Source organism: Microtus ochrogaster, unplaced genomic scaffold (assembly GCF_000317375.1).
Source record: "Microtus ochrogaster isolate Prairie Vole_2 unplaced genomic scaffold, MicOch1.0 UNK3, whole genome shotgun sequence".
Lineage (NCBI taxonomy): Eukaryota > Metazoa > Chordata > Mammalia > Rodentia > Cricetidae > Microtus > Microtus ochrogaster.
In genome coordinates this window covers 4,666,694-4,679,277 of record NW_004949101.1, presented here as the reverse complement: position 1 = coordinate 4,679,277, position 12,584 = coordinate 4,666,694, and the positions used below count along the sequence as shown (strand labels likewise).

The following is a 12,584-nucleotide window of genomic DNA, read 5'->3' as shown; positions in this document are numbered from 1 at the left end:
TTAGCTTGGTTCTGAACCCCATCCCCCTTCTTGGCCTGGTTCTGGGCCCCCTCCCCCTTCTTAGCTTGGTTCTGGGCCCCTTCTCCCTTCTTGGCTTGGTTCTGGGCCCCATCCCCCTTCTTAGATTGGTTCTGGGCCCCATCCCCCTTCTTGGTTTGGTTCTGTGCTCCCTCCCCCTTCTTGCCCTGATTGCTGGTGGCAGGAACACTGGCCTTAGAGCCCACGGGGGGTACAGCCACCATAGGCACCTCCTTGGGTGTTGCTTCCAAGATGGCGGACTTTGAAGCAAGAACTTGGATGGAATTCACAATAGAACTGACTGCTGGCTCAACCTTCGCCACTTTTTTCTCCTTCTTCTTTTTGTCCTTAGGGGAGGAAGCCAGCTTTTCTTGAGGCATGGCTGGTACAGTGGCTACAGGGGTATGGACCATAGACGAATGGACTGAAGTTGGAGCCACAGCCATAGCAGGTACACGCACTGGTTCCTTGAGGATGATGGTCACGTTGGGATCCAGGTCATGGTCGGGTATCTTCCCATTAGGTTTTTCTTCCTTTTTCTTGGTCTTTCCTTTCTTCTCCACAGTCTTCTCCTTCTTTTTCTTCTCACCTTTCTGTTGGTGAGTTTTTGCCATCTCCTTGCGCTGGTTGGCAAGTGCTTCTTCATACGATGTCTCCTTCATGGAGAAGGTTGACACCAGGAAGATACCGATGGCAGAAACAACCATAAATCCGCCAAAGACCACAACCCCCAAGGTCTGAGTGTCGTAGATATCCATCTTGGCTGGCTTGCTTTCCACCTGCCAACACATACAAGTAAATTACTTTCTGGAGAAACTGAGGAACTAGACAATTTCTACCCCTATCACAAACTTAAGGTTTCTTACATTTCTTCAGACTAAATTAAGAGTAGAAGCAAACCCATGTTCTTACCCCCTCTTCAAAAATGGATAATTTTTACCTATAGTCTGGACAGTTCTTCTAGTACCCAAAGATACAAACAGGCAGATGGCAGAGTACAGAGGACAGCTGGAGTTTGTAATGTCCAGTTGATGTGGGAATCCCCTCTGTATGCTGTGATTACCATTAATGAATAAAGAAACTGCTTTAGGCCGGGCGGTGGTGGCGCATGCCTTTAATCCCAGCACTTGGGAGGCAGAGGCAGGAGGATCTCTGTGAGTTCGAGACCAGCCTGGTCTACAAGAGCTAGTTCCAGGACAGGCTCCAAAACCACAGAGAAACCCTGTCTCGAAAAACCAAAAAAAAAAAAAGGAAACTGCTTTAGACCTATAGCAGGGCAGAACTTAGGTAGGCAGGGAAAACCAAACTGAATACTGGGAGAAAGAAGAGCGGAATCAGAGAGAAGCTATGGAGCCTCTGCCAGAGGTGTGCTGAAACTTTGCTGGTAGGCCACGACCTTGTAGTGATGTATAGATTAATGGAGATAGGTTAAATTAAGATGTAAGAGCTAGCCAATAAGAAGCTTGAGCTAATGGGCCAAGCAGTGATTTAAATAATACAGCTTCTGTGTGGTTATTTTGGGGCTAAGTGACTGGGAACTAACTAGCGGGAATCTTACTACAACCAGTAGCCTTCAAAGTCCATGACCATGGCCAAGTTCAAGGTGCCCCTTAAATCCTCCCCACTACAGGATTCAAACCACTCATAGGCACAAGTGCTGTTTAGAAGTGATACAACAGGGAGTAGTGGCAATGTGGCAAAGATGCCAAAGCTAAGCATGGCTGCATGTGCCAAATACTTAAGATGTGATTTTGACTAATCTGAGAAGTTTTCATTTTTCATGTTGGGCCAAAATTTTTATTTTTTTGTATTTTTTCTTCAATGTAAAATTGGCTGGTTTTAGTTAAACAAACAAACCAACAAAAAGCCCAGTCAACCCCAACACATCTACAGGCTTTCCTGCAAGGCCCCTGGCACACCATAATCTGCTTTGTTGCCAGTGCCCTAAGCAAAGCCCCTAGGGTCACAGACAAACACCTTGGTACTGCAATCCTGAAAAGTAATCAAGAACTTGGTTCAGGACAACACCCTTTCTGTAGCAATACCAGTCAGTCACAGAGCCTACAATTTCCATATTGGGAAACAGAAATCAAGTCTTGGGAAGCCCATGGGATTCTAGGACTGGAATTTCACATCTGCAGACTTCACAGGAGAAGGGAGCAGTGTCACTAGGCTCTTTGTCAGACAACATACCCCGAATCAAGAGGCTGAAGCATACCATTCTTGTTGCTTACAGACCAAAGTCCAAAGGATCAGAGGCAACTGGGCTCACCCCTTCCTGGCTGATAGCCCCGGCTCAGTTCCACTTCACTAGGTTTTTAACTCATGTCAATGCTATCATCAGTTCCCAGTCCCCTGAGCTAGAGAGGAGAAGTAGTCTACTCCCTCTGAAGAGGATCAGCACAGAACAAACAAGCAGAACTCCAGTGTGAATGAGAAAGACTAGGAGGGAGGGAGAATAAGAGAGAAAGGTGGGGAAGGTGAGGACACTGTGTCCAGGCTCTCTAGACACCAGCTGCTTGGGCAGGGAGATTTATGTGCCTCTTCAGAGACATTAGGGCATTTTAAAGAAGGGACATCGTTTAAACACCTCAGCATCACATTTTTGGACACTCGGTCTCTTCACAGCACAAACCCTTTCTCTGCCTCATTCTGATGAGGCCCTTGAGGAAGAACTGGACTGCTCACAACAACTGTTACTTGGGGATGTATAGGACCAAGGCCCAACACTCCATTCCTGCCATTGCTTCTGGGGGAAAAAAAAGGCTGAGGCCAACCCACATAAGCCTTCGAAGCTTGGGCAAGGCAGCATTCATATTACAAATGGATTCTGATTTCTAGCTATGGACAACTAGTGACATTTGATCCAAAGCCAAGGCCAAGTGCTCTCACAAGTGGTAGTCAAGGAAGGCTAAAGTCTTTCTAGGAACACACTCCTAGGTTAGGTGTAGAAATAAAAACCTCGCACTTGCCCACTCCGGCTCCATTCTGTGTTCAGGAGGGCAGGAACAAAGTGTGTGATATGGCTGATCACCCCTTCCCGGGGTAGGGATCTCCAACCGAAGCTCCTCAAGGGCCTCACAGCCTCTACCAACAGAGACATGCTCAGGTACAAATTACAGTGCAATCAGATGTCTAGTCAGATGACAGAAGTTCTCCAGAGCAAGACCTACAGTAAGCCTGGTTCAGCCTGGCCACACCAAGTGGTCTCCAGACAACTATACACTCAAGGGATTGCCTCTCATAGAGTTGCAGTTGGCACTGGTCACCAGCCCCTGACACAGTGAAGGGCCATCAACAAAGCAGGGCCTGTTCACAGCTGAGGACTGTGGAGTTCTGTGTAGCTTCGTGTCTTCCAACTGCTCAGCTTAGACAGAAAAGCCAAGGTTGGAAAATGAACCTTTAATCTGACTCCACATAAGCAAATAACACACACAAAATACATTCTCTGTGGGGAGTTCAGAATCAAGGCACACAAACTTGAGTGAATATTTTTCACATACACAAAGTATGTTTATAACAGCATAAATGTGTCTTCCCAACTTTTGCAGAACCAGCTGCTTTAAAAAGAAATTACATCGCTACCATTAATTCCTGAGGTAGAATTTTTTTAAATGAAAGCTTTCACAGGAAAATGAAAAGCCCAGTCTTTAGCCATACACTGAAACATTTAAAGCTAAGGCAGTATCTCTGCAAGGAGCAAAGAAATGGAAACAAGAAAACAGAAAAATCACCTCTGCTTTCAAAGTGAGCTTACCTCAAGATGAACGACAATTGTAAGCTGAAATACCCCTCCCCGAGGGTCCGCAAAGAGAATTTAGGTGGGGACACAAACACATCTTGGAGACTTGACTCACAGACTAATAAAAGCAGAAGGGTCTCTCTCCTATGCTTGCAGCTTGCTCACTGTTCTAAGACTGCAGAGTGCATCTCTTCAAAGGTTTTCTTTCCCCTGGGCTGTACCTACATGGGCTAAGGTCTGGGCCAGATGTGTGTCCACCTGTACTCTATACTACCTCACCACAGGAATCTCTACTCTGTCATTTCCAGAAACTTCTGTGAAATTGATATTTTTCCACACCTACTATTGCTAAAGTACTCAGTGAAAGACTAGCTAATGAAGCTAATGAGGGAAGGAAATCAAGGCCAATGACCAGTCCCAGGTTTGGCTAAATGGAATTCACTACCATCTTTAAATCCCAGGAGAATGCTGCTTCTTCTGGTCTTAGGATTTGGGGACCAAAAGGAAATGGGAGCTCTCAACTCTTCATATCTACTAACTCAACTGGCATGATAAAGCCAGTTCAGTCCAATTCAGGGCTTGAGATCTAGGTCAGTTTTAGGAAATGTCCCTCAACAAGAACCTGAAGTCTGTCTTATCACTCCCAGCTGCTCTACAGTGGACAGCCGGTGTTCAGAGACACCGTCTTGTAGAGGATGGACAAAGATAACAAGCCTACAGACCTAGTCCTGAGCCAAGGAATATAGATTTGACAGAAAGATACCAAACAGCAAGAAAATCAAAGGCAGCAACAGCTATAAGTACATCAAGATAGGCATCTCCTAATATTTTAAAATAAAGATTGAGTACCCCAAATCTAAAAATCTGAAATTCACATAATTCTTAAAGCCAGGGAACAAGAGATGGTGCTACATGCGGAAAATTCTCCATCAAACCTTACGTGATGGTCTCAGTTAAACACAGGAACAGACCAGGTGTGGGAACACATCCCTATAATCCCAGGGGCACTCAGGAGACCCATGTGGGAGAATTCTGAGTTCAGGGTAAGCCTGAGCTACAGAACATGACCAAATATCAAAAAAAAGAATAAATTAAATCAGATACATTAAAAATATATAAACCTGGGTGCTAGAGATGGTTCAATGGTTAAAACTAGGAGCTGGAGAGCTGACTGAGTGTCAATGCTTATCGCTCTTACAGAGGAGCAAGATTTGGTTCTCAGCACACGTGTGTACCTGGCAACTCAAAACTCTTAACTCCAGTTTTAGGGTATCTGACACTCTCCATGAGCTCCTGAGTGCCCATGGTACTTATAAACTCATACAGGGATACAAACTTACACACATAAAACTAATTAGCACTTTGGAAAAGGGACAGTAAACTTGTATTATGATAGTTCAGATATACAGAGGTTTGAGAAGTACGATTATTTCCCAACCACATACATTTGACATACAGGTATGTCAAATACTAACACTGTGCACACTAACTTCAGATACTGTGTGTGTGTGTGTGTGTGTGTATGTGTTTGTGTGTGTGTATGTGTTTGTGTATCTGCACGCAAGTGCATGCGTCCAATGCTGTAACTGCTATGAAAAGGTATTATTCTGGGTGACATCTGGCAATTTTTAACTAACCTTCATTTTGAAATTCATACAGATAAGAATAGCTCTGGCTCATTCCTTTTAACTCCTATGACATGCTAACAGCCACTCTTTACAAAACTCTATGCTACTCACATGGAACTGGAGCGATGTGTTTACGAGTCTTACAGGGCCTATTTCATGCTCCTGACTCTTGACATTTGAAGTCAGTTCCTAGAAGTAACCACTGTGACAAACTCGCTGTTCAGTTCCTTTCTTCTACAGACTGGAGTACAAGAACTGCAGAGAGAGCTCAGAGGTAGCACACTCATCTACAGGGAGCCCTAGATGCATTCACTGGCCAACTTCAGTCACGCTTTTTGCAAAGAGGTAGGTTCCTTCGTTGGGTGCTTCCTTTGGTGGATGACAGACAAGAGTCACACTGGCTTTATCACCAGCACCACACCTTGTTGGGCCTCCCCCTTCTTTCTGATGGGTTCTATACTGTACTCCACTGGGGAATTACTCAAGTCCTGTATCAATTTCAGGTTTTTAGCTTATCACCATTCCCTTCAGAATTTCTACAGAGCTTTTAATTTGAATCATGCTGAAGTTTCAGATAATCACAAGAACTGGCACTGACTACAGGGCTCCCATCAACAAGCAGCTATGCAACTGCACTACAATGACATCAGCGTTCACTTGAAGCCTTTAGAAATTCTCATGAGTCTTCTCCGTGAATGACTTCCATATCTTTGTGATGTTCTCAAGACTATTGCTTTTTGTAAAGTCCTAGAGAAAAAACATATATTGTGAATTATTTTTTTTATTCTCTCAGCTACATACAGCCAGTAAAGCCATGATGTTTATATATGTATCATTCATTTGGCTTTTATTATGCTAAACCCTTGTCCAACTGGAGTTTACAGATTTGCTTTGATTTTCTTGGCAAAAAACTATCTATGCAGGAAAAAGAAAGCACTGTTTTTTGCTCTTTGGGCTACATTACCTCATTTCTAAGCCAAACTGGTAGCAGGAGTCTCCTTGCCGGGTCCCTGCATCCCCACAGCTCAGGTTAAACTATCACATAGAGAATCGATGCACATTTTTGGTAAAACACTTTCCTCAGGTTATGTAGTGTATCCTATCCTATCAGTTACTGTTAACAAAAAGAGCATTAAATTTGAGCAACTGTTTTTTACATCATCTGACATTTTCTCCTTTAATGTGAAATACACTGAATTATAATACAGTAGCTCCCTTTTATCTACTAGGGCTAAATCTCAAGATTCCAAGGGAATCCTGACATAGTACTGGAGCCTATGTGTATACACTATACACATGCATACCTATGAGAAAGTTTAGTTTGTAAACTAGACATTCAGTAAAAGGCAAAACAACAACAATCAAATAAAACAATTATAATAATACCACCGGCAGCATCACTACTCTTGTGTTTAAGGGCCATAATTAAATAAAGATTAGTCATATAATTCTACAACAGTCCATCTGATAATCTAGACTAATGGGTAGGTAGTATATATGATGTGCATGCACTGAATAATAGGACAATTCATGTCCTGGAATGACATTCAATAGTGTAAGAACATAAAATGTGAAAGTGATTCATTATTTCTGGAATTTTCCATTTAGTATTTTTAGACCATGGTTAACTGGGTAACAGAAATATTTGACAGAAATTCTTTTTAAATAACATCTCTAGATTTGATCTGTCCATGTATTTTTTTTTTCTTTTGGTGGCCTTTGTCTTCAAAGTGAGAAAAATCAGGTCATCCTCACTGTTCTCACCCTGGCGGCAGAACCACTAGAGTCTCATCGAATGGGCTTAGGATCAGCCCTTTACTCCGGTTCACTGGGACAGTTTGTGCAGGTTTAGAAGACTATAGGATGAGATCAACTGCCAAGGAGGAAGCCTTAGATCTCACCTTTGAGAGAGAAGGTAATAAGAGCACTGACTTAATTAACCACTGACGATGACTGTATATCCAACTTCTGGGTTGGTGATCCAATTAAGTCTCATTATTCCCTTCATCTTCCATTGGTTTACATTGTTTTAACAACTTCTTGACATGAATGTATATTATTTTTTAATCCTCTTCTGGTAGCAAATATTTAAGGCAATAAATTTCTTCTAAATACTCATATAGCTTCATCCTAAAGCTATAATGAACATTTCCATTAGAGCTCAATCTCCAAATCCCCATGTATTTCTTCTTTGACTTGTGGTGTGGCAATGTATTTAACTTTCCTAACATACAGAAAGGTTTGAATTATCAGAGCTAAATTCTAATTTTAACTGCTGTAAACTTACACAATTTTAACTGATCTAAAACTCAATCACTCTCTCTGTTGCCATTTTGTCTAATCCAACAGTTATTGAGAACTCTCAATATATGCTCACACACTTTTCAGTTGCTTCTTGGAATCTATCAATTTGTGTTTTGAGACCATCTTGTTAGAATTTAAAATCACAAGTAATAGATCTTCCTGGTTAAGTACCTGCTATTTCTCTTCCCATTTGAGAATGATACTCTTCAATATAGTGATTTTTTTTTCATTAAGTTCTAGTTTGTTCAATTATTTTCAAAGCTTCTCTAACTCTTGTGGGATTAGTATTAGACTGGCATTTTTTTCTTTTTCAACCTTCCTGTGTTCATGTTTTAAGTGTTACTCTTAAAAACAGCATATGGCGGGATTTTATTTTAATCCCAGTGGCAATTTGTTTTAGGTTTAGTCCACCAACATGTACGGTGATTTCTGCACAATGCACTCGTCTGTGCTCTTTATGTTGTGGTACCTATTAACAACAGTGGCTTTTTGCTTACACCCTCATCCGTTTTGCAGTGTTTGACTATTCAAGCACCATTCTTTCTTGCTTTATAGCTTGGGTGTTAAACATTGTACTTCTTTTAAAATGAGTTTCCTTTAATATTTGTTTGTTGAGACAGGGTCTCCCTGGCTGGCCTGAAACTCTCTAGGCAGACCAAGCTGGCTCTGCCCCCCGAGTGCTGGGATAAAAAGGAGGGACGCACTAGCATGCTCAGCTTTAGCTGTGATGTTCACCCACATTTTCCTACATATTCAACTCAGTTTCACTCCTCCACCCCCTGCTCCAACAGGAGAACCTAAAAGGCCACCTCTCCTAGTCATTGCTGCCCTGACAGACAGCTAACGCTCATTTAACTACTCAGATGTTTGTCATTTGTTCATCATTGCTTCTTATATTTCATCCCACTAGGATCTTGCCAAAAACTTCGTCGGTCAATTCTCTGGACAAGTACAGCTTCCTACTCGGCTTTTATGGCCCTCATTCCCTGGAAGACCTTTGGTTCACCTTCAGTCTTCATGAGTGAGTGACTGCACAGAACCCATACAAAGGCTCTCTTTCCCCACTCCAAAGATCCGATTCTACCTCCTAGCTTTTCTTTGGTGCGAAGGTTACTACTGAAAACAGGCTACCAACCTACTGCAACCTTTGACCTCTCACCATCTTCCACATGTGTGTGTGGTGTGTGCACGTGTGTGAATGTCAGGTGTGAACAAACATATTCACATGCATAGAGAGGCCCCAAGTTGACTTATGTGTCATTCTTGAGTACTCTGTTCAAGCAGGGTCTCTCAGTTGAACCTAGAGCTTACTGATGGGCTAGTCTTACTAGCCAGCTTATTCAGAGATCCTGCCTCTGCTTCCCAAAGGTTGGGGTTACAGGTGGACCTTTATATGGGGGGTCTGAACACAGGAACTTGTGCTCTCCCCAGCCCTTCTTATCACATTCAAGTTCTATTTTCAGAGTTCTGAGGAGTTCACAAAATACATATGTGTATTTAATCTTATTTAGGTTTACTATGTTTTCCAAGTTTGAGGTGTCATCATATTGACATCAATTCTAGAAAACTCATCATCACTGAATTCCTTCGACAACTGTCTCGTTTCTCGTGTTCCTTCAAGGTATCACCTCTAATTAGACCTTAATAATTCTCTTGTGCAGCCATTAGGGCAGACTTCAGACCTAAGGTCCACTCACCACTCTCTCTTAGGCTGGATCCAAACAGCTCCTTAATGACGTTTTCGAGTTGTTCTGTCCTTCTCAAGTCTGCCCACTGTCTTAACCTCTGCTAGCTTTCCTGCCTTCTGTTCCACCTTCACTTGTCACCACCTCCTATTGCATTTCTGCTGGGCTTTATTGGTGGCAGTTCTTTAGGGACTCCCCTAAAATCACTTGATCTTTGCTTCAACCAGGCCTTGGAGGGAGTCAGCAGCCGTGGGCTGATTGTTACCTGTGGCAGGGACTTCTGATGGAAAAATTTCAGCTTTTGACCCAACAGTTTGGCTGTCCTGTCATCTCTTCTTGCTACTAACTAGGAAACTGCCTGTCCTTTCATGGAGGGTGCAGCCCTTCAAAAGTTCAGGACACACTGGGTGTTAGTCCCCACTTCCTACCTCAAATCCCTGTTCCATCTGAACACTGAAGCCTAAAATGACATCAGCTGCCCAAACCCCACCCGACAGTATCCCAAAGTCCGCTCAGGTTGGGCCTCTGTCACTCCCCTCACTTTCCCCTGACAACCTCTTTGCTATCTTTGAAGCACAAGGCTTATCAACATTTAAGTACTATTTCCAAAGAAGCATCAGAACCTCTCATCTAAAAATTTAAGCAATGTTGGTTTTTTTAAAAACAGGGTAACTGAAGAAAATGTAGCTACGAAAACCAGAATTTTGAAATAACTTATTTCATGTATAAAAGTAACTTCCTACTTTAAAGAAACAATGCCATTCATTTTAAAGAGTTGAGACACTAAAAATAGAAATATATTCTATTATAAGCCTTGCTTAATCATCAGCCATTTCGGATTCAATTTCTATGCCTGAGGAAAAAATAGAGAATTAACAAGCTTTTGTTTCTAAAAAAAAAAAAAAAAGTCTTTGGAAAAAGACCTAAATCCTCTGGGGGTTTACAAGAAGCTACCAGTTTCCACTTTATTAAAAAAGACAGGCCTATACGGCATGATAAAGGATCTTCAAAATAGACAATTGGTCCAAAAGTTTTCTTACTGTAATAGACATTCATCCCCAGAAAGCAGAGGCCAGTTGGCATGGCATCCGACCAAATATCAGTTCTCAGTAGGTATTGGCTGTGAAAAGACCACTAAATATTCTATCAGAGTGTTCAATAACCAGCACTCATATGAATAAATCCAAAGAGAAAAATACAGTTATCTGGACAGAGAAAAATGTTTTGCATGTTGCTGGAGAGATGTTTCTTGGTTCTTCCGTTTTAAACTCTTGCAAATGGTCACTAAGGTTCTGTTGTCTGTCTGTTGCTGGCATGGGAAAGTGTGAATGATTCTCACGTCTACTACTTTCCTAAGCAACTCTGCCTAATTCTAGTGATAAGCCTTTAGATTTTTTTTTTTTAACTTTCCTGTGTCTGTAAGCATATAAATCAGTTTGTTCCTTTTTTCCCCAATCTTGACCCATTTTACTTTCTTTAGTTTTTGTGGAGTGGGACCTCTGATACAATGCTAAAGGGAAGGACTGCCGATGTGATGGAGGAAGATCATTGGTTAAGTAATAAACTGCTTGGCCTCATAGGTTAAAACATAGGTGGAAGGAGTAAACCAAACAGAATGCTGGGAGGAAGAGGAAGTGAGGTAAGACGCCTCAGACAGACGCCATAGCTCAGCTCTCGGGGGCACACGCCATGAAGCAAGCTGCCAGGTCAGACATGCTGAATCTTTCCCGGTAAGACTGATGCTACACAGATTATTAGAGATGGGTTGATCGGGATATGAGAATTAGCCTGTAAGGGCTAGAGTTAATGGGCCAAGCAGTGTTTAAAAGAATATAGTTTGTGTGTTGTTATTTTGGGTAAAGCTAGCTGGTGGCGGGAGCTGGGTAGCGGAATGAAACCCGCAGCTCCTACAACAGAATGGCGCCCAGACATGTGGACAACTGAATCCACTGAAAGCCTGAGAAAGCTTGGGAAAGAGTAAAGCATGTTTTCTTGGTAGCAACAATTTCGCGGGTCTACTCTGCTTGCTAGAGGCAAGCAAGCGCTCTCTTCTAAGAGAGGCTTCCTGACTCAGCTTTAGCTGCAAAACCCTGCAGCTCATTAAGAGGTCCTGCCACGAAACACTTAAATGGTGTTGACGAAAAGCTGAACGCATGCTTTTCGGTTTTCAGCCGTAGCAGGAAAAAAGCTGTGCCGTTTAAAAATGCCGGCTTTCTGGGCTGTCCTGCCAAGGCAAACTCTGACTCTTTTATGCAAGCGGTTCTTGCAGTTTGCAAGCACAGGCTGCTGAAGCTCGCTTGCTGGCAGGGACCATGAAATGCCATAGAGCTGTGGCAGTAAACATGGCTACAGCCAGTACCTCAGCCATGAGACTGGAAAGCTAAGGAATGGGCTGGATCTAGCTGCCAAAGCCACGGCTTTAATCCCACCCATATTGCTCAGTAATTTAAAAGCTCGTGTGGTCAGAAAAAGAGAGATATACAGTAAAGAAAGATTCAAAGACAAAGAAAATTTCTAAATGGTTTACTGTGTGCTAAAAATATATGCAGGCTAAAAGTTGAAGTTCTTAAAGTAAAAAAAAAAAAAAGGAAGAGAGTTGTTGGGTGTGTTAGTACACACCTTTAATCCCAACACTTGGGAGGAAGAGGGAGATTGACCTCTGTGACTTCTAGGTGTGGTAGCACACGCCTTCAGTCCCAATGCCTGGGAGGCAGAGAGACAGGCAGATCTCTGAGAGTTCAAGGACAGACTGGTCTACAGAGTTATTCCAGGTCAAAGATACAGAACACCTGTCTCAAAAAGCAAAAAAATAAAAATAAACAAAATAGAGGTTAAAATAAAACACACAAAGATAGAAAATACACAGAGAATTTTGTATGCTATTATGCTCTGTTTGAATTGTTTGAATGCTGAGAATAGAGCAACAGCTGCTAAAAGATATTTGTTTATAAATGCTGCTGAACTAATCCAACATAGATATTTTGAAAATGCCTTGACTTTGAAATTTGGATCTAAGGACATGATGCTTTGGAAAGGAGTTTATTTTGTTTTCACAGAGGGTGTGAGTCTGTGGATTGTTTCTATTCCAATATGATGGACCACACCCTCCTGAAGGGTTGCTGTAAACACCTTCAGAAAATTGATTCGCTCAACTGCCAACTGAGATGAAACTAGCACACAGGTTATACCATGAAAGACCTAATTAAC

The 12,584-nt window shown here is 42.3% G+C and overlaps 1 protein-coding gene across 1 annotated transcript in view; it reads right to left on the bottom strand.

Moving 5' to 3' along the window:
• Nucleotides 1–12,584, bottom strand: part of Rrbp1 (ribosome binding protein 1) — a 66,963-nt gene that overhangs the window by 40,896 nt on the left and 13,483 nt on the right. Inside the window, exon 2 of the mRNA XM_026788479.1 lies at nt 6–797. Within this exon, the coding sequence (XP_026644280.1) occupies nt 6–776 (771 nt within the window). The 5' untranslated portion in view covers nt 777–797. The remainder of the gene's footprint in view (nt 1–5; nt 798–12,584) is intronic.